Source organism: Amaranthus tricolor, chromosome 16 (genome assembly GCF_026212465.1).
Source record: "Amaranthus tricolor cultivar Red isolate AtriRed21 chromosome 16, ASM2621246v1, whole genome shotgun sequence".
In the NCBI taxonomy this organism is placed as follows: domain Eukaryota; kingdom Viridiplantae; phylum Streptophyta; class Magnoliopsida; order Caryophyllales; family Amaranthaceae; genus Amaranthus; species Amaranthus tricolor.
The window spans coordinates 8,616,036-8,638,156 of NC_080062.1; the positions used below are offsets into that span (position 1 = coordinate 8,616,036).

At 32.6% G+C, this 22,121-nt stretch overlaps 3 protein-coding genes across 3 annotated transcripts in view; 2 read left to right on the forward strand and 1 right to left on the reverse strand.

Moving 5' to 3' along the window:
* The first annotated feature begins 550 nt into the window (after positions 1-550).
* LOC130802854 (uncharacterized) lies at positions 551-10,273 on the forward strand. The gene is made up of 6 exons (XM_057666954.1): positions 551-817; positions 3,375-3,516; positions 5,492-5,787; positions 6,753-6,845; positions 7,382-8,328; positions 8,654-10,273. Exons 2-6 carry the CDS (start codon positions 3,422-3,424, stop codon positions 10,049-10,051), a joined length of 2,829 nt encoding a protein of 942 aa, XP_057522937.1. The 5' UTR covers positions 551-817; positions 3,375-3,421; the 3' UTR covers positions 10,052-10,273.
* A 512-nt stretch (positions 10,274-10,785) lies between these two features.
* Positions 10,786-19,492, reverse strand: LOC130802853 (uncharacterized). Its single transcript, XM_057666953.1, has 12 exons — positions 19,307-19,492; positions 19,110-19,237; positions 18,951-19,013; positions 17,449-17,570; positions 17,031-17,140; positions 16,132-16,939; positions 14,456-15,181; positions 12,891-13,112; positions 12,638-12,733; positions 12,355-12,549; positions 12,160-12,273; positions 10,786-11,299 (listed from the first exon to the last, which is right to left on the reverse strand). Exons 1-12 carry the CDS (start codon positions 19,405-19,407, stop codon positions 11,039-11,041), a joined length of 2,946 nt encoding a protein of 981 aa, XP_057522936.1. The 5' UTR covers positions 19,408-19,492; the 3' UTR covers positions 10,786-11,038.
* Positions 19,493-21,946: 2,454 nt separating this feature from the next.
* LOC130802855 (tocopherol cyclase, chloroplastic-like) overlaps positions 21,947-22,121 on the forward strand; it is a 42,202-nt gene continuing 42,027 nt past the window's right edge. Inside the window, exon 1 of the mRNA XM_057666956.1 lies at positions 21,947-22,027. The gene's annotated coding sequence lies outside the window, so the exon portion shown is untranslated. The remainder of the gene's footprint in view (positions 22,028-22,121) is intronic.

A 22,121-nucleotide genomic window follows, 5' to 3' on the forward strand; every position in this document is an offset into this window, starting at 1 on the left:
ATTAAGTAAGGGAGGATTATTTATACTCCCTTTGTTTATTAATGAAGTTTCAACAAAGAATATTCAGAAAATTATAATCATTTAATTAGTGGATATATTTTTATTATTTTATTAAATAATAAATTTAATAGATTAAAAGTGAGGACTATAAACATTAAAAAATATTTAAAAAGTTAGTAAAAAAATATAAAAACTACAACTAATAAAAAAATATTTTTATAAAGTAAGTGAGTAACATAAAGTCATAGAGGTAGCAACAAAACCATCTTTCAAGAACACACAACATTAAGTTAGGATCCTCTCCATTATTTAAAATATAATAGATGGTCCATTACTCAATCTAATGGTTATAATTATTTGATAGATTTTTAATAGTAAAAATTTGATATTTTAATTTTTATTCTGAAATAGATGTTAAAATCCTAACATAAGTAATAGAGAAAATTAATAAACAGAATCCTAGTACCACAACATTAACTAGATTAAAAAAATAAATAAAAAGCTCTTTCTCTATAATTTGAAGTGTCTTCATTTTCTCCCACCTCTACTTTCTCTCTCCTCTTCTTTGAAGAATCAAAGACCTCATCTACTCCATCATTTTAGAAAAAAAAAAAAAAAAAAAAAAAAAAAATCAAATTTAGGGTTTTTAGTAAATCTTCCATCAAATGCATCTCAATATTTAGGAGTCTTAAAGTTCTCATCTTTGAGTTGATGATGGAGTTTTCTCTCTCATGGTTGGTGATTGAAACGATGTCGTTTCAGATCCAAGTCAAGCCCATCCACTTGATTTTTCCTCATTTTTGAGATAATAATCCAGGTGATCGCCTTTCTCTATCTCTTCTTTATGAATTTTGTTGGGTTTATTTATTTATTTATATTAAGGGTAGATTAGAGAATCCCTTAGAATTAACTAATATTACGATGAAAATCGAACTACTATCACACTTGAAAGGAAAAATCTTGACATAATGGGTTTTTGTTTGTTTTTCATATAATTGTTATTTTAGCTAAGCTAATTTTTTATTTTTGTTTGTATATTTATTAAACAAATTGATTGAAGAAGTTTATAACTTTACTTCATTTTGTTTTGGTAGATGGCACTTTATTTCTTACCTCTTCAAACTTTTGCTATGTCCTTTAGCTAATATTGGTAGCTTTAAGTATTTTTTGTCATTTTAGTTTAGCTCATGGTGATTATTATTTTATGTTTCACAAATTCTTGTATAAGACGGTTTTATCGAGTCACACTTATCTCATAAATATTATGAAAATATAGTTTGTTTGTTTGAGGTCGTCTCACAGTGAGATGAATGTCTGACAAGATTAGCTCTTTAGGTTTAGAGAACATTTTTAAGAAAACCCTAGATTGTTATTATAATTTTTGTGTATTTGGCTAACCCTAAAATCCTAATTGTCTAATATTATAATTAATTCTTTTCTTAAAGGTTAAACTTTGTGGTGTTGGGTTGTTTTTGGGTATTCTCAATTTTAGAAAATTAAATGGGTTTTATATTTTATGTGTAAAATGGGTTCTTTTCCATTTAAAGAAAACCCTAATGACTTTCTCAAATAATTTGTGAAATATTTTTAAATTCTATAGGTTTATAGTCACTTAATTAATTTATTTAATATATTAATAATCACGAAATTTTGCTACTTCTAATCAATATATATTCTTCTAGTTCTTATATTCTTGCTCAACATTTGGGATCTAGGGTTAGTTTGCTTTTCTTTATTCTTTGTTGACTTCATTTGATTAACTTAATTAATAAGTCATTAGCTTTTTATTAAATTGTTGTTAAACACTAATCCTTATTTTTCAACAGTACTAATCATTTTCAAACTCGTGGTTATAGTTTTTTTCTTCCATTAAATTTACTAGATTTCTAATATTAGTATTTCTAAGAGTTTATGTGGTTTTTTTAATATTTAAGAAATTTGTACCTAAATACCATTTGGTTATCGGTATTAAAATCTAATAATAGTAATGAATAATTAGTGTAATTTTGATAAGAAAATCTCTTTACAAGTTAGATGGTCATCTAGTTTTACTGCAATCATCTTATTTTTTTCACAAATTAATTCTACTATTTAAAGAGGTGGTATATATTAGGAGGTAATGAAAAATTGTGATTTTTTTATGATCACAATTTTAAATCATGGGTATTACATGTTTTACGTCATAAAAATATAAATTACAAATCATTCACATCATCATAGTTTAGTACCAACAACTAAGCAGTAATAGATATTCATGTAGTTCTTTAATAAATGTGTTATCAAATTTATTAGGATTTGAAGCACCATTTTAGATATTTTAGATTTTAGATTAATTCTATGCTTGTAGAAATTAATCCTATATATGCATCAAATATAAAATTATTATTTTATGAGTCACATAAATGATCTTTAAAAAAAACCTATAGAAATACTTTTAAAATGCATTTCAGAAACATTTCACAAATAAGATAGATCCATTACATTACATGTCTTAGATTTTTTTTTTTTTTTTTTTTTGGAATTAAACAACATGTCTTAGTTTATCACTTGAGGGTTTTGCAATACATTGTAATAAAGCTTACTAGTGAACATATGATAATTGAATTATTTAAATAACTTTAATCATCCATATTGATTATAAATTATAAATAATTACTTTACTCGTTTTTTAATGCTTGCATTGTAACACTCTAAGTTTTACACTATTCACAATTGTTGTTATTTTGACCTTTATTATATTAATTAATTAGTTTAAAAGAAAAATTCAGTCTTATGAAATGTTTTAGATTTGTCTCACGACATAGTTTTCAATAAATTTTTTTATAGATATATAGTAATTATTAATATTAGTATAGAAATTCGTGTAATGCACGAATTTATTAGTATGAAATATATAAAATAACTTCAAAGAATAATGTAAGTATATATTATCATGATTAAATTTTTTGAATACATGACTTTTAAAAAAAAAATTAAAAATTGATTTTATAAACAAATTATTTATCGAATATTTTACTTTTTCATTCAATTAAACATATCAAATTTTAGGTTAGGTATATACAATTGTTATAATAATTTATATAAATACTTTACATAATTTAGCTCTAATTTAAAAAAAAAATCAATATCTAAAATAAGTAAATATTGTTATGTAATCAATTATTATTTACCTAAATAATTTTATTTGTCAAAATTCCTAAAGATGACATTTATTATTTTTCAACATTTTTATTAGAATGTATGATGTATACAAATATTAATGGTTACATATATGCATTTACACGCGTGTATTTTTGAGAAGTATTACAAGTAAAAGTATAAAAAAAAAAGTATTAGATTTTTGTTATAATTTTTTGAAATGTTTATGTTATCAGGAAAGTTGGGAAGGATTAGCAAGTTGTGTACGATAAGATCATTGAAGATGGTAACGACTTCAGTTGAATTAAAACCTTTCAGTGATCCTTCTGGCGAGACTCATAATAAGGCGCCTCAAAAGTGCACCCATTTTTCTATACGGTAATATTCATTCATGAAGCCTCTTGTGTACCTTTACTTATCCATCACTAGCTAAAATTTTAGAGGGTGTTTGGTAAATGGCTGACAGCTGACAATTGATAGTTGATTATAGTGGCTGATTTGACCAGCTAATTTTGAATCCGTTGCTATAAGCAGCTTGTTCAAAAACAGCTTATTCGTATCAATAAGTTATTTCAACCAGCTAATTCACCAAACACTAGCATTAGCTGGTGTGACCACCCAACCCTCTATTTATATTAAAACAATCTAAAATTGCTTAATAAGTTAAAATGTCAAACACCCCTTAAATCTCTTGCTATGTCCAACGTATTACTCTCTCCATCCCTTATTCACATAAAAAATATTGACGATGATTAAGAAAAATAAAATATTTTTGATAGTGCACATATTATTTTTTTGAATAATAAATTTAGTGGAGAAAAAGTGAAAACTATAAATATTAAAAAATATTAAATAAATTTAGTTAAAAAAAATATGAGGGCCACAATTATTAATGTTAAATAAAGTTTAGTGGAAACGTGTGGGGATTTTAAGTAATATAAAAATATCAAAATGAAGTTAATGAAAAATATATGGCGATCATAATTATTAATATAATATTAAAATGAGGATAAAAAAAGTTAATTATATCTAAAATTTATGATATAAATAGAAAAATTTTTTAGAAAAATAACAATAGCAGTATAGCACGATCTGAAATGACAAATACAAAAAATTTTAAGGAACGGAGGGAGTAACTTATCAGGGTTTTCTTGGGGTTCTTGTCGCGTTGTAGCTTAATTTAGCATACTTCCTTGTGCATTTTCGCATGTAACCACGGGTACTTTGCCATTAGGTCGAGGCTTGCCTATTCTAAATTCAAGTCGGAGTATTAATATTAATTAAATTATACTCCTATTTAATATATAATATATAATATAGAAGTATGAAAATAAAGTCGGTTCAGCAAATATATAAAAATGAATATTTAGTTAACCATATACTAACATTATGGACTAAAACTTTATTTTTGAAAATTTTAGCTTTTAAAACTAATAACCACAACTATATATACAAATGATTGATATGATTAAAATGATATATTAAAATGACTATAAAGAAAAAAAAATACATATTAATAAATAATTTTAAGTTACCATTCATAATTTTAAATTTAAATTAAATATACTTATAAATTTTTTATTTTATTACATTAATTGGCTTTAAAAGTTAATCACTTTAGAATCACCTGCTATTATTTTGTTTCACTCGAGTTTCAATTTTGTCGCGTTTATCTATTGATTAATTTTTCTTTTTGTTTCCATCACCTTATTAACGCTCATATTCGTCATTGCTAGTGTTACGTTATATTCCCTATGTACCCCGTGAGTATATCAATAATTCTATTTTGATGTGCTTCATTTACTTTGCAACATTTTAATTTTAGATAATATTTTGATAACATTTTTAATTTATATCCAAACATTTTCTATTATTTTCTCTTCATTTTAATCTTATTCACACAAATTTAATGTCTCTACTATTTTTTTTAAATATTCGTACAAGTGTATTTTGTGGCAATATCACGGGGATAGAGGGAGTAGTTCTTACTACTACTTTAACGATTCATTTGGTAGTCGGTATTAAATAGTGGTAATGAGAATGAAAACTAGTGTAATTTTTGTTGAAAAATCTCTTACTACCTTGATGGCCATGCTTGTTGATCGTAAATCATCTCATTTTTTTTCATAAATTTCATTTCAATGCATTACCATTGGGAGACGTGGTATTAGGTGGTAATGGAAATTTGTAAACAAAAAAAACTTTTTTGTGATCAAAATTTCATCACCATAGGAATGACATGGAACTTCTATGAAATTTTACATTATAAATCATTCCCATTACCACCATTTAGTACCACTAACCAAACGGATTGTAAAGACATTTCTAACTGTTATTTTTCCCCTTTCTTTAGGGGGTATGTATCAGAAGTCCGCAAAAGTGATCCAACACTTTACAACCCATTTCCGTTGAAGAACACCCTTAAAGCATTTTGTTATGAGCTGCCTCCTATGGAGGTTCCCGTGTTCAAATGGTGGCAATGTGTTAGTCGTGTCCCGAAATCTAGTGTTTCTGATCAACATGCAGAAGCTCCATTGCTTATACTGGGGCAATCTTTAAAGGTCAATGTTGAACATCCTAGATTGCCCAATGGTGATCCAAAAGGAAAAGGCAAAGCTCTTGTTCAATATGAGCCTTCCGGACCCACAGGTTGTTAATTTTGTTGTGCCTAGCTAATTTTAAAAATAATTTGCCTAGTGGCGGATCTTTAACAACTTTTGTGCGATCTCCAATTTTATATAAAAGTATGATTTAAAAAGATAACTTAAGGAAGGTTTGGCACCAGGGCCATAAAGAAGGTTTGCCACTGCTTGTGCTTTTCAGACGGAGAATTTAGGCATGCGATCTGCCTAGGCCATGGCTCTGGGTTCATTTGATTATAAATCCTATTACTATTGTGGTTAGTGGCGGATCTTAAACAACTTTTGTGTCGTCACCAACTTAATACAAAAGTATCATTTAAAAAGTTTAAGGAACCGAATAAGAATTTTAAATAAAAGATAACTTAAGTCTGGCCTCAGAGCTTAGAGGGTCATAAAGAAGGTTTGCCACTGCGTGTCTTTCAGACAGGGAATTCAGGCCTGAGTCTGCCCGCCATGGCCTGAGTTCATTTGATTATAAGTCCTATTACTATTTTATTGTGCCTTGCTAATTTTAAAATCAATCTGCCTAGTGGTGTATCATAAACAACTTTTATGAGACTAATACAAAAGTATCGATTAAAAAGTTTAGGGGATCGAATAAGAATTTCAAATAAAAGATAACTTAAGGAAGGTTTGACTCTAGAGAGCCAGAAGGTCTGCCACTGCTTGTGCCTTTTAGACGGGGAATCAGGCCTGAGTTTGCCTAATTCATGGCTCGAGTTCATTTGATTATAAACCCTATTACTATTTAATAATGTAACATATAACACTGAAAAATAGTAATCGGGTCGATTTATCATACATGAAGATGCAAGCATTTAGCTCATCCAATACTAGCATTCTGAACTCACCACTGTCTAAGACATACAACAAAAGAAAAACATTCTTAATTAGTATATATAATTAACCCACCTTGCTTTTTTTAAAAAAATTGAGATTTTAATATTAATTGTATGGTACATTTTTCCTCAGCTTGGGGAAGTGGTTTTGACAAAGATTCAAGGCAAGGACTTTTGCTGTTAACTACTGGTAACAATGAAGAGTGCTCAACTGCTGCTAAAAAAGGTAATGCACATGACAATGTATAATTGATTGATAAATCTATGATCAGACCAAACTAGATCATCCTAACACCATAATATGACACTCAATCGTAGGGTTTGGGGGTCAATATACGCAACCTTACCCTTGTTAGTGATAATAAAAAGTTTGTTTCCGTTTAATTTTTGGTAGAAAACATGAATTGTAATTTCAAATACATAAGAAGCGTAAATGATTCAATGGGAAATTTAGTATGTTCATCATAACCTGAAATTAAAAAACTAAATTTTTGATGATATCAAAATAAGGGACAGATCTGCTTGTTAAATTTGTTATTAGGCTTGTACACAACAAGACCCGCATAAGAGAAAAGTTGGCCGTACACAAACCTGATGAAGTTCCATCCTAAAACCAATCGGTATTAGGATGAGTAGCCCATCAAGTATATATATTAGTCAACTTCTCTCTAATTCTTCTATGTACGATCACGGGTGGGTTATTTTCCAACACTGCTGTCTTGAGATAATCATGATCAATAATGATGTTAGTCTCTTTTTCAGAGATTGAATTAGGAGTAAGATGCAATGGAAATGGGACCATTGAAGCTCATCAAATAGATAGTAGAGTTAATGGACTTGAAGTTGGACCAACTCAAGTGTATGCAAACCACAATGTAGCAGATTATTCACCCATGAATGTTGTGGGAATGGAGTTAGATGAGTTTGCTAGCGCACGAAACAAAAGTCGTCTGGTGAACTTACCGGATCTGAATGAATGCAGTGGAGCACCTCTGTTTGATGAAACTAATGAACCCATGATTACTAATAATAGTAACAATGATGTATTTTGTGAAGACGATGATGATTGTTTAAGGGCCGAGTGTAGGAAGTTTCCTAAATTTAGGCTTTTGAGTGAGATTTCTGCCAAGGGAAGGAAGAAAAATCATTTAGTGACTAACTCCGAATCTACAACAGAACCAGATGATGAAGAGATCATCTCCACTGCGATGGCAAAAAGGCGGTGCAAGCCTAGATTTCCTTTTATAGAAAGGAAGAATAAGAGGAGTAAACTTGATCATGCTAGTTCATTAGAGGGTTGGGGAAAAGGGAAAGGTGAGAATTTGCTGCGAAAAACTGACATTACTGATAGGCTAATCGAAAGAAGCTTTGTTATAACGAAAAAGAGAGGGAAGCAAGCAATGTCGTTTGCACCCTGCAAGAGGAAGGTGCCTGAAGATGAAAATACTAGGAAACGTCCATCTCAAAAGGTTCAAAAAGCTTCTGAAGATGGTATTAAGTGTTCTAGAAGCTTTATAATTAAGAGGAAATGCCAACCGTATGTTCTAGAAGATGGGTTTTGTCTTCCATCATCAGAGGCAGACCCAATGCTCGTTGATGGCTCTCATCCAGAAAACCAAAACGACGTTAAGGAGACTAGCACTACAGGAAATTTTGAGAACCTAGTTGCTGAAAAGAGCAGTCCTTTGGCACAGGATACATCTGTGCAGGTGAGCAGTGTTTTTCTCTACCTCTAACCTCTCTTATAGTCTGCATTTATTTTATTTGTCGCCCACTGCCCATACGGAAGAGGTCAATCATGCAGGGATGGACCGGTACCCTTTGGCGCCCCCTGCCCACAAACCGCACTTGAGGACACTGAGTTCCAAAGAATGTCGTAATTTACGATATAATTTATATAATTTTCGGTCTTCATATATGTGTACTGTATAAACTAACAATTAGTGATCTCGGCCTCCCATCGACTATTTTTGAAAATGGGCTTTCGAAAATGTCATTTCTGAATTGATGTTATGTTTGTGTTTGAATCTTTAGGTGTCGGATTCAGTTCCAAAGCAGAAAGAACAGACGGATGAAGTTAAAGGGCGTATGCACGACATTGACATCAACAGTATCCCTACTGACGACAAAGATGCAGATGACATACCTATGGATATTGTTGAGCTAATGGCTAAAAATCAGTATGAGAGGCATTTGGGTGACCTGAATGAGAAGCATGGTCACCCAGCAGCCCTTGGTAATTCTGAAAAATCAACCAGTGATAATGGAGTTAATGGAAATTCGGGTCATTTCTGGGACTTTAACCATAAACCACCATGTATTCCAAGCTTTTGTAGGACAGAAAATCCGATTGCTGCAAGATTTGTCTACCCAATCCAAGGCGAAGAGTACGATTCCCCAAACGCTCCACCCTCTGGGTCGTCCTTAAACAATTGGAATGTCGGTTATAGTATGGAAAAACCGCAAAGATACACTCCACAATTTGTTCAACCACTGGAATCATATAGGATTCAACCTTGTACACCGAGACAGAATACTATTGAAGACCCTCATGTATACCCTTTGGTGGTGGCTAGTCATATGCCTATGGGAATCACCAACCCACAGTTGATCCCACAGATTTCGAGTGTTCTAAATAAGAGTAAAATCGGCTGCCATCAACGTTCTAGTAGCATCTTGGCCTTCGATGCACCGGGTCCTGTCAGCCTTGGGAAACAACAAAGCTTTGATTACTCAAATGGTTACCACGTTAGAGCACATTCGAAAAGTTCAGCTTGTTCAGTTGATGGGTATAGCAAAGATGCCAATTCTGTTATGCATTTACCGAGTATGATGCAAAATGGAGCCAATATGCATAGTGTAGCTGACTTGTCCTTGGCTCCCCCTCGACAGGGGTTAAGGCCATCTAGCTCGAGGCAGCCATTTATCGAGAAGAATGGTCAGAGTTCCACCATTCAAGAAACTACTCATCGTTCATTTTACCCAACAGCAATTCCCGTAGATCGTTCTTTTCCTTGGTCCTTCCAAAATGATGCAGGAAAACATGGAAAGATTAGTAGTAACACAGGGTTTGTGAGCTCTATTCCATTGACAATACAGGGGCAAAGAAACGTAGAGAGTCATCAAAGTCGACAAGTGAGATTTTTCGAGGATGTTGCACCTAGCATTGTGGTTCCAGGGAGAGTAAGGTGCGATGAGAGGATCATTTCACCAAACCCTGAGAAAATGATCTGCAAGTTGAACCAGAATCCAAACGAGTTTAATGACCTTAAGCAGATGTCTCGGTATATGATCAGGCCACAAGATCTAAGGCCTAGGGAAACGAGTCGTGAAAAATCATCCCGAGTCAGAAAAGACTCAAACAAACAAGACATCAGACTAAACAAGCATAATCGTCCTAGTAAAGAGCGCGAACAACAGAGGAAACTCTAAATATTATTGACACATCCTGATGGACAAACTCATAGGCCATTATAATGTCTTTGATAATTTTAGTACAAATTTCTGTTATGTTGGTTAATTTATGATGAGGGTATTTATAGCCTTAGGTTGTGGGGTAGTATACTTGTATCCTTTCCTTCCAAGGAAAATATAGGATGGAATTGGTTTTAAATTATTGTTAAATTACAATCTATACAAACTTTTTAATAATAGCTAACATTGTTCTAAATTGTTTTTTCTAATAATCACATGGTTAAGTTTAAACTTTTACTTATCTAAATTTCTAAAATCATAATAATAACTCTCACTGTATAATCGCTAGTCGTTAATTTAAGACGATCTAATATCACAATTTAAAATTTCTAAAATCATAAATGATGGGTGTATTAGAGTATATAATATATCCTAAGACCTCAATCACCTATTTAAGATTTTGATTATGTTGATTCTTTGACAGGCTTCACAACACAAGCATAGCTCAAAGAACGACCAGGAAACTATTGAAAAATGTAAGCTGATGAATTCTTTGATATCATGAACATAATGAAAGTGTTTGATAAAATAGCTTATTAAGCCATTTTAAGCTTATATTGACACAAATAGATGATTACGTGGTCAAATACTCCAGATCAAGTATTCGGATTGAAATAGCTTGTCATCAATCAGCTCCTTTAAAACAAACTAATCTTACGACATGTTCAAAATCAACTTGTCAAACCAATTCATCAATCGATCAACTCGTTTACTCTAATCAGCTACAAGTTGTTAGCCATTTGCCAAACACCAAATGATTCTGGCTATAACTTGGTTCAACAATATGAGTAAGCATTAGCTAATCCTTCTAAAAACAATTTTAGTACTTCTAGATTTACATAAAGAAAAATAAATTAATGTTACAAAATTTTCTAAAAGTTAAAAGTGTGATACTGTTCAAAGAAAATGCAAAAAACATTTTAAAAAATATTCAATGCTCAAAAATCACCTCCACTTATCTCTCAATTCTTTCCGCTCAGATAAGATCCAGGTGACGAAGATTGCTACCACAAGCGCAACAATGGTTAAGAGAAGTAAAGCATAGCTGAAGTCTTCAGTCAATGAGTCATATGTTCTCGAGGGAGCGAGGCGAGTGAAAAACAAATCAGTTCCATAAGCAAAGACGAGCGTAGTGGACTCTAGCTTCGCAGGAACGGAAACTATGCCTCTAAGGCCTTCTACTTTGAGTGCATGAGTCACATACAGCTGCAAAATCACACATCATCAGATTTCAGGAAATACCATCTCGGCAACACATGTTATTGGTCAAGTGCAAAATTTTGAATGGGATAGCTCAATCGTAACTTTTAGAGTACAGAACATATCCAGGGAGCGAAAACCAGTTTAGACATTTGGGCAACACATGTATCAGAAGCCCACGTGACAAAAGCCGGAAGGTCACTCAAGGGTTCAAATCTCATTAGCCCCTCATTAGTCAAGTGAAAGTTTTAGTGGAGAGCATGTGTTAAATCCACGCTTCTAGATACTACTAGAGGGTCGTGAGTCGTGACTATATCAGATCTTTGAAGATCTGAATTGAGAAATTTATTTGATTGTTCAGATATGTTACTAGAGGGTCGTGATTGCCTCCAGTCAATTTCAGGTGCTTCTAACAGAGTAACAGTTTCAGAATCAGGAAAAATCAAAAAAAATTAAAAAAAAAAACACAAAATTGCATCGTTTTGGATTTGGAGGGGGAGGGGAGGCGGAGATGGGTGAAAGCTTGGTGTGGATGCTGGGTACACTAGAATGCATAGGTATACCAGAGTGGTTCACTTTTAAGTTGTAACTACATGGCTAACAAGGTCAGAGATTCAGCAAACTTTGATTCAATCCTGAATAAAAATCTGTTTATGCACTCAGCCTTCATCCAGTTTTAAAGTATCTCCATGACAACACTGTACCAGTTTTCCAAAACCGATTTCCTTCAAGGGGCTTGGAAGCATTAAAAATGAATTTGTTATAAAGTTTTGGTGCTTCATGATACAATGCGGTAAAACATAACCAATTAAATAAGACCAAAAATTCAAAGGCTAACTGTGAAAGAGGTGTAAAATATAGCATACCTGAGGGTTGATAGGCAGAGAGTCTGTAAGAGGTATAATTCCATCTTCCAAGTCAGTTGGGGTTGGATTTGCTGTCCGGCGAGGGTCAAGGAACCGCTTGTCAAGAGCCAAAACCTGCACATGATTGCAAAAGTTAACATAATTAGATAATGGTTAAGAAAAGAGCTTTTGTAAACACATCAAAGTGAACCTAACCTGATCACCAATAGTTCCTATAAGAAGCTGCTTTGCTGTTATTCCCTTTGCAGTCAAGGTCACAGATATAGTTTTCACAGAATGGGTGAAAAAGTAAGATTGTGACTTTGTCATAATTTCTGGTCGAGAATAAGAAGAAACTGGAGAGGTCAGATTATGCTTTCCAATGATCACCTTCCAAACATTCTTGTTGTCCTGCAGATAGCAAATGTGCCAAAAAACATTGTGTGAAGTGAGATTGCAAAAACAATACAGCATAATGTTCAAATTCATAGTTTTATACCGCTCGGGATTGATCATATAGCTCAATGACTGTCATCTCATAACGGTGAGCCCTGAGATTAAAATAGTGGTAGACAACCCAGTTCTCACTGAAAACCTTCAAGGAAAGCATGAAATGAGGCCCATGAGAAGAGAACAAATTAGCAATATGAAGAGAACTAAAATAAAAGTAATATCAAAGTCTTAATCCCGACAATATGAGGTCAGATAATATGAAGAGAACTAAAAGATTAAAAAACACAGAAACAACATACTGCGCGGACTGGACCCTGTGCACCATGGTGCGTCACACGATGTAATATCCTACCAGTCACAGTGTCTATGAGGTACACAACCAACCATGCCTCATCTGGGGTCACTGATCCAATTTCCCCAGCAGCTTTTGGAGCAACAGTGGCAACAAATAACAGATTTTTGGATATATACTTATACATCACATCACGGTCTGCCATCACCTTTGCTTGAGTGTGAACTACCTAAAGAAAAGCAAACAAGTTTTTAAAAACCATACCAAATAGTTAACACACAGCATTGCAAAGAAAAAGGTAAAAGAAGAAAAAAAATAAAAAAAGAAAAACAAAGATCACCAATATCAACCCCTCTTGGCTCCTTCCTAAAGAAAAATCAATATAGGATCTAATTTGGGGTAGCAAATATAACTTAATCATGCTATGGCATCAATCACCACAGCACTACGCTAATCATGGTCCATGAGTTATTTCAGGCATGCTAGGGGATAACTAAATAAGATAACATATATCGCTTTTCATTCACTGAATAAGACTTGTAACTGTAGGGAACATAAAGCTTCACAACCTAGAACCCAAATGCACAGAATAACCCTGATTCACCCAATCACAATTTACTCCTTCAGAGCACAAGCGCCAACTGGCCTATACACACCATAAAGAGATATATTTGACAATCCAAAATGAAAATAAAAGCATATCACATATAACCACATTTTGAACTAAACAGTTGCTTTTCATTCATGGTTTCTGTACTCCATTGTTAAAAATTGAAACCAGGCTGCAAAACCTTAAAGTCCTCATTTTGACAAAGAACCAAAACTATAAGCTTCTAAACTGAACTATACAGAGTCTGCAAAAGGTGGAACAGATAAAAACAAATACAACCACAAATCAAGGAGTTGGATATTTCAAAAACAAATACACTGATTCCAAATCAAGCACCCACCAATGGGTATCTAGCACAATGCCAAGGTCAAGAAAATCCTATTAGTTGATTTCCCAAAAACTCCCAACGAGAACACTCTAGCCTAAATGAAGGACAGGAGCATAAGACATATTATGAGTTTTCTCGCCAGATGATTAAGCAAAGAGAAACTACAAACAAAAATAAAAAGAACAAAAAGAATAAAAAATTTGCAAGTAGTCAAATCCTTTTCTTAAACAATTTTCAGATTACCAAACAGGATGATTAATTTAGATAAAATTGAAGTTCAACAACTTCATTAATCTCCAATCATTAAGTAGCACTGCTTCCAAGAGGCTACACATTGCAATAGTTTCAACCATAGAAAAATAACATTTAATTCAATAATAATGAAGCAACTTTAGGGCACTTTTTGCCATCCAATTAGACCAATTCTGCATCCAATTAAACTTGAAGTATGGAGTCCATTTCTTGACATATAACATTCTACATTATAATAAGCCAGAACCGCTATTTCTGACTTTAAAAGCAAAATAATTTAATAAAAAAAATCTCTAAGAACACCGTAGGGCAAATAGGCAATAGGTAACTTGGTATCAGCATTTGACTAATTTTAGAAGATAAAAATGAGACCAAAACATACCTCATTTGTTTTCCTTGCAGCAGTTGCAATGATCTTTTCTGAATCAGAAGGGAGTATAATGGACCATAGATCCCTTGAGCTGAAGCAAAATTCATCACCATTCATGCATTTTGCATGTAATGTGAAGCCTCTCAACATGTTATTTTCAGTATCAACAGAGTGCCAGTACATATTAGAAAACTCTTTGCCAAATATGGTGGTGGCTTCAGGAGTCTTTGGGTATAAATGAACATTTCTATCTGCATCTACCATTAAATGAAGACGCTTTTCTGTTGAATCAGCAAACGGCAAGGGAATGACTTCAACAACAGAATGAGTTAAGCTCAGTGAGCTCAGCTCTAGCCCCAAGTAAGTGTCAACAACTGAAAGAATACCAGGTGCATCAACTACATTGTCACAGCGGCCAACAACAAGAATGGCTGGATTCTCATCCAAAGCATGATGATGAGGAACCTGCCACTGGTATAGATTAAGAGCGACAGGATTTTCACATGTTTCAGACTTCCGCAAGTTCGACAGAAAAATGGACCAAACTACTCGCCCATCTCCAGAATGCAACGCATAAACTTTTCCAGCTTTAGTCAGCGCTATAAGCAATTTCCTGAAGCCATTATGATCTCTGGTCAATTTGCTTTTTTCAGAACTCTGTAACCTCAGTGCCTGGATGGCAGCCATATCTTCAGGGCTAGCAAGCATCAGAGTCCCTTTAAGCTTCAAAAAGTGTCCCTATGCCATAAAAGCCAGTCAGAAAAACAACACAGGTGGAGATAGTTCTAACACACACTCGAACGCAACAAGAATAGCAAATCACTTGCAAGGAAGCCAACAGACTCTGCCAGCAAGTTAGTAGAAGATATCACTAAATTATTGCTTATTTCTTAAAAGTTCATTTTCATTTTCTATATATGCTGGATGCCTTCATTCACATAGCCTTCTTTTGGGGAAGGGGAGAACAAAGATAAGAGGTTCGCTTTTCAATTCTAAACGAGCTACCCATTCATAAATAAATGACATATAATGAAGAAAAAAATACAACACAACAAAATCACAGTACTTGTCTGATTGACTTTCCACAATGATTAAAGACGTAGCTAAAAATCTATAGCCTTAGCTTTTAATGGAATGATGCATCAAATAATAAAGAAACAACTGCTAATCATTGCATCCTTTTACAAACTTCTTGGGAGAATCTTAATTATATGTTGAAACAGTAGCAGTTTCTTTTCACCTCTCTATTTCTTCAACTGCTGGCACAAAAGAGAACATGAAGAAACAGCCCGTATAAAGTCCACGGTGAACTAATTCCACAGTACAACAAATAAATTTACTTTTTATCCAGTCCCATTCTAGTTTTTACAAACCCTGCAAAAAATAGAGCTTGATTATAAAGACCTTAATTCACCTCCACTTTAAGGTTTACTCGGTTACAGTCAAATTATGGCCAAAATTATCAGCTATTTGTTATAACAAAGAAAATATACATCAAACTAATTCATCACCACAACCTGCCAGAAAACACCAACAGAAATGCAAAATCATAAATCCAGTGCAAAGGCAATAATCATATATATGAGTCTCTACGTTATGACCAGTAACAAGAATAAAGCACTCGCTTCTATGTACTGCCAAGACCTCTCACAGCTTAAAAAACAATGAATCTACAGTGAAAAGTATACCTTTAGCCACTCAACAAGACCTTGCTCCACTTTAGCAACTGATACACCTTTCTTTTCCAGGGGTAGCTCTGAAGTAGTTACATCTACAACTGAAGCAAGCCCATCTTCTCTACTCCAAACAATATCACCTTGTTGTAATAATAATAAAGAATGATCTTCCATAACAACTAATGCTCTAAAGCCAGAAGATCTATCGGTGCGAATATAATTATTTATGAAAACTTTCTGAACAAGCCCTCGATTCTGATCGATCTGAATGCTTTCTTTAAGAAGATCAGCACTATAGTCATGACCAAGCTTCACAGTGAAATGAATTTTACCACCCCCTTGTTGAATAATTCCAAAAGCTTGCTGCTCGTCAGTGAATGAAAGAGCATCACTAACAGCTGCAGAATCCTCAATTTTGTCCACAACTTCTAGCTTGTTTTTGTCATTAACTCTCAAAAATACAATATAGGAATTGCACTTTATGGAAAACATCCTCTCGAGTTTTAAAGGTAATACAGTAGCCATCCCAGAAAATTCAGGAACAAGATCATAAATATTTTCCTGTTGAAAACTGAGTTTTCCTTCTTTTAAGCTTACTATTCCCAGTAATGATCTCCGAGCATCCAGGGCTATTAATATCTCACTGGAAATAAGAGATATATCCCCAGAGAATCCACCAGGAATGTCTACCGCATCTTGCTTGAGTAACTCACCATTCTTGACATTGATTCCATAGGCATGTAACTTAGAATCACCTGATACTCCTACAGCATACATGACATCACCATTCACAGGCTTGATTAACTGTTTAAGTACAACACTGACACAAAAAAAAACATATGAAATAGAGTTAGGGCTAGTAAATAGCTGTGCACTGTGGTAAAGAACGTAAAGTGAATAATTTGTCAAACCTTTCTAGTTCTAAGTTCCACAGGGCTAGTCCATCTATGCTAGAAACTGCATGGAGGCAACCATTACTATAGACAATAATTGCATTATCACGCTCCATCTTCAAATCAATCTGCACAACAGTACCCAATGGAAGTTTTTAGACGGCAATGTTAAACATCATGCAAGAATACCAAAATGTTTGGGATTGTTAAGAAAAACTAAAATGTTGAAATACAGTTTATCAATAAAACAGGTCGGAAAATGATCAAAGAGTTGAGTTTGTCTAAACTGTACCACATAGAAAGACGAAAACCTTAATGGTACACCATATTCATCTATTATTCATCCTCAATGAAATAAAACCAAGAAAAATTTGTGCATGAACATCAGATGAAGTAAAATCTATCACATAGTAAATTAGGAGATGAAATAACTAACCACTGTCAACAATGAAGATTCTGATGATTTCTTGACAGCAAGGAAGGACTCCCACACCATCTGCCCATCAGGAAGATTCCATGCTCTAAGGATGCTTCCCTTTGATGAGAGTGTAAGGACATCTGATCAAATATCAAATTAAACAAAATATATATGTTAATAAACACAGTTCCTGGTTGTGAAACACAAGTGCAATTGTTCGTTTGTTCAGTTTTCTCCATGGGCGAATCCAATGCTAGTCAACGATATCAACAGACAACATTGAACTTACGTATAAATTATATAATATGTGTGTTGGCTAAGTTGGTTGGAGCTTTGCTATGTCACAACATTGACCCAGATTCAAACCTCATCAAGCACATAGTTAAAAGAATCTAGAAAGAACACTTACCCATTTGCATTTAAATTCACCATATTTTATTCTTCACTAAAGTGACAAGACAAACATTTCAAAAGCATTGTATGAAAGTGAGCTTTTAACCGGAAAGAGATTAGATCAAGAAGTTGGTCTTAAAAAGCATGGGGATTGGGGATTCTTGTTGAGGTGCTCATTTCAAACTTTTTGCAATTCCAAAACGTATATGAATATATTTTTTTAATATTATAGACCTCATTTGATTTTTTAGATCCACCACTGATCTTCTCTTTTTACTTCTTTTAGGAAAATGTAGAAATAACTTGCAAGTTCATAGCTTATGGCATATAAGAAAAATATAGCATGCATCATCGTACCGTGAACGTATTCCAAAAGTATTTGAATTTACCACAAACAAAACATATACCGAGACGACCACAAAACCGCATTGCATGTGATCGCATCCGAGAGTTTGCACTATAATTGAGGGTGGTTTCCAACTTCAAAATATCCCTCCAACATCCCTTGAAGTTAATGAACTCCAAACACTTCTCTATTAGGAATATTTATAAAAAAAAACCTCCAAAGGTGGTATCTTTGTTCTCTCTATGATCTTTGCTTATAATCACTTGACGTTCAGAATTGTTGCAAAATCTAACACTACATAGGAATTCAAGAAAAACAAGCTACAAACACCAAACACAACCCAAACCCCCCACCCAAAATAGAGCAATGAATCTCCCTACTTCCTAGAGAAGAATTCTGATAACATCAAACATTGGATTACAAATGAATTCAAGACATGTGAACTCTAAGCTATATTTTGTCGTTCCAAGAGACCTCATTCACATGAAAGCAAACACTTACATTAACATTCTCCATCCTTCGCTCCAACCACAACTATAAAGTCAACCATTAATACCACAAATCAAACACAAACACCCGTTACAAAATAATCCTAAGTACATCAATTTGCAACACCATGACATCTCCCCAACCCTAAAACTACATCGTACACATCAATCAACATTAACACTTCAGATTCCTAATCAAAATTCCAACTTGCATAAACTTATCACAAATAATAATAAAAAAAAAAATTAAAAATCATGCTCAACAAATCAAAAACAAAAAAAAATCAACTTACATTTTCCAAGCGTAATATCAATATGATCAATTGGATCCTTCTCTCCAAGCACATGCCTCCAAACTTCCAAAACCAACAATAATATCAAAGCTCAACATCCAACCAAAAGATTAATACACAAAACAGTGAAAATTAATCAAAAAAGAACGAACAACTTACAAATCTCTCCTCGACGGAGATCAAGAGAAGCAATAACACTCTCTTCAGTGGAAACAACAAGTCTCCTTCTTCCAGCTTTTGGAGTGTGGAAAATAGCTTGTTTTACTTTACCTAAGTATTGCTGATGCCTGCGAAAACGGAAAATTAAGCAAAAACAATGAATCAAAGCTATGGATTCAGTTAGAAGTGAAAATTACCAGTCCATTAAACCAACTTGATCTTCGTAGAGAGCGAAAGCAAAAAAAGAATAAGAGAGGGAGAGTAAGAAGAGGAGATAAACCCTAATCGCCATAGCCATGTCAATTGGCGACTAGCGAAGACGATGAAAGATGTTCTCGTAGAGAAGAAAGACAATTGAGATACAGAGATCTGAAAAATTAGGATGTCGAAGTTTTATTCAACTATATTGGAATTTTTAACGGTGGAAGATTTTGTTTGTGAATGGTAAAAGTAAACACACACTTACCTATTTTTTTTCTTTGTTTTGTTTTATTTTCCATCTATTTATCTAATAATATTTAAGATTGTTAAAATCGGAATCCTATTTAAGATCGTTGAGGGGTAGCATCGAAATCGGTGAAATCGAATCCTAGGATTATATGACCTTACAAATATGAATCAATGTGCTTTGGATTACTGATTATCAGTTATATTTGTTTTTTTAAGTTTTAAAGTGTATATAAAAACTTGTTTGACTTTATCAATTTCTAATAATTATTTTTAAACTGTGGATAAAAAAACTTAATTTTATAGTAGTGGTATGGATATAATTTTTTCAAATATATATTTATAGATATACATAAGTGAAATTTAGATTATATGAAAATACTTTACGATTGAAACTATTGTGTAGGATCGAATTGTTGCAGTGTAGGATTGTAGAATCGTGTTATGATTCTATCATCTTTCTTGATCTAAGTAGGATCGCACAATTCTACCAACATTAAGATCTTAACTACGATCTGTAAAATCGTAGATTATGATCGAGATTCTAATAAGTAATAACCATGATAGTACCCTTAGAAAAATTCTAATTTTATAATATTTTCTACATAAGATTGATAGTTGATCAGAATAAAGCTTGAAGAACTATTAACATTTAACAATAGATATTTTTGTGAGAGATCGTCTTATTGTAAGATGGCCTTGATCAAATAGTCAATGTAATTTTTTTTAAATAAAAAAAAAAAAAAAAAAGATGTGGTGTCCCATGTTTCTCTAACTATCGAAATTTTTCAAAAAATTTAAAATCAAAAGATAAGACTCTCAAAGCATACATGTGCAAAATTGACTTTGAATGTTAAAACCCCTGCTTGTGATGTTAACCCCTACTTTTGGTTTTATTAAAGGTATTAGATTCTAATTTCTGTTGTAAATTAAAGTAGGCGTTTAATGCAACAAAGTATGTGCTTTATAAAGCAATGGTTTTTTTTATATAATCTACTTATGTTTAGTTGCATATGTGAAATTAAATATTCTATGAAGCAAAAGTATGTGTTTTATGTAGCAAAATAGTTGTTTTATTAAGTAAAGTAGGTTTTTAAGTACTATGAAATAAAGTATGTTTGATTGTGTGAAATTTGATATTCGATTAAGCAAAGTAGGTGTTTCATGAAGCACTGTAGGTGTTTTAGGAAGTAAACTAGTTGTTTCAAATTAGGTGTTTTAACAAGCAAAGTACATTTTTTATTTAATCTACGTATATTTGGTTGCTTATGTGAAATTTAATATTCTATGAAGCAACATAGGTGTTTTACGAAGCAAAATAAGTATCTTGACAAGCAAAGTAAATGTATTATGTAATCTACGTATGTGTTAATTTGTGTGTATGATTTATTAGTAGTGTGACGTATAATTTACTTAAAATCAAAATCCTAAAAGTAAGGGTCTTTGATGTGCCTGTTTTGATAGTCAAACTTTTTAATCGAAGGTGTTATATCATGCCTTCCAAAGCTTCCAAAACGGCAGTTACGGTGAAGCATTTTCACTAGTGTTGCGCAATTTTCGCCCTTTATATCTTATATTTATTAGTTAATTAATTCAAAATAAAATACTCTTCAATGAACCACTATCATTTAGCGGTTTATTTTTTATATTGTTTTACTAAAATGCTAATAAGACACTAAATCACTTAACGTTTTAGTTATTATTTTAATTTTTAAGCTTTTATTTCTAAAATAAAATACCAATAAACCGCTAAGTTACATAACAATAAATTGCTATGTAAATGTAACTATCAAACATTGATATTAATCTCCTCATCTTCAAAAATGTGTTGACCATTTAATATCAACATTCCCACTAAACCCCACATTCCATTATTAAACCATAATCAACGGTTCAAAACCCACTATATCTCAACCCATAGCTTCTCATTTGGCAATTTGCAAGATCTCTAGACTAATCACTATCATCTTCTCTAATCCAGGCCCGTTCGGTTCTTTTTTTGTCCCTACAACATTTGTGTAATGACTAGTGAGTAATAGAACTTAAAATTTTTTTTAGGCGATCTTATTAAGGAACCAACTCAATTACTTCTTTTGTTTCTATTATTGATATTTAAATAATTTTGAATTATGATGTTTGAATTATTATTTTATAAAAAGTCACTAAATAACTCTTATCACTTAGCAAAAAATATAAAATATTTAGATTTAATTCAATTTAAAACCAACCTTATATCGTAAAAAAAAAAAAACCAACCTTATACATAAAAATAACTTTTTAGACACTAAAAAATTTTGGGTACTGGATGGTAGCCCGCTTTACACTTGGTGATCGACGATCATGCTCTAATCATAGTTTATTCTCATTATTCAAACCTTAATTTTTTAAATGGAAAAATTACCATAAATAATACAATATTTTTCTTATTTCCCTATAATAATACCAACTTTTGATTAACAATGAATAAATTAGTTAATAAACTAAAGTTGGTATTATTCTAAGACAAAAACCCCTTAAGTTAGTATTGTTCATGTTTAATCAATAGTTGATATTATCGTAGGAAAA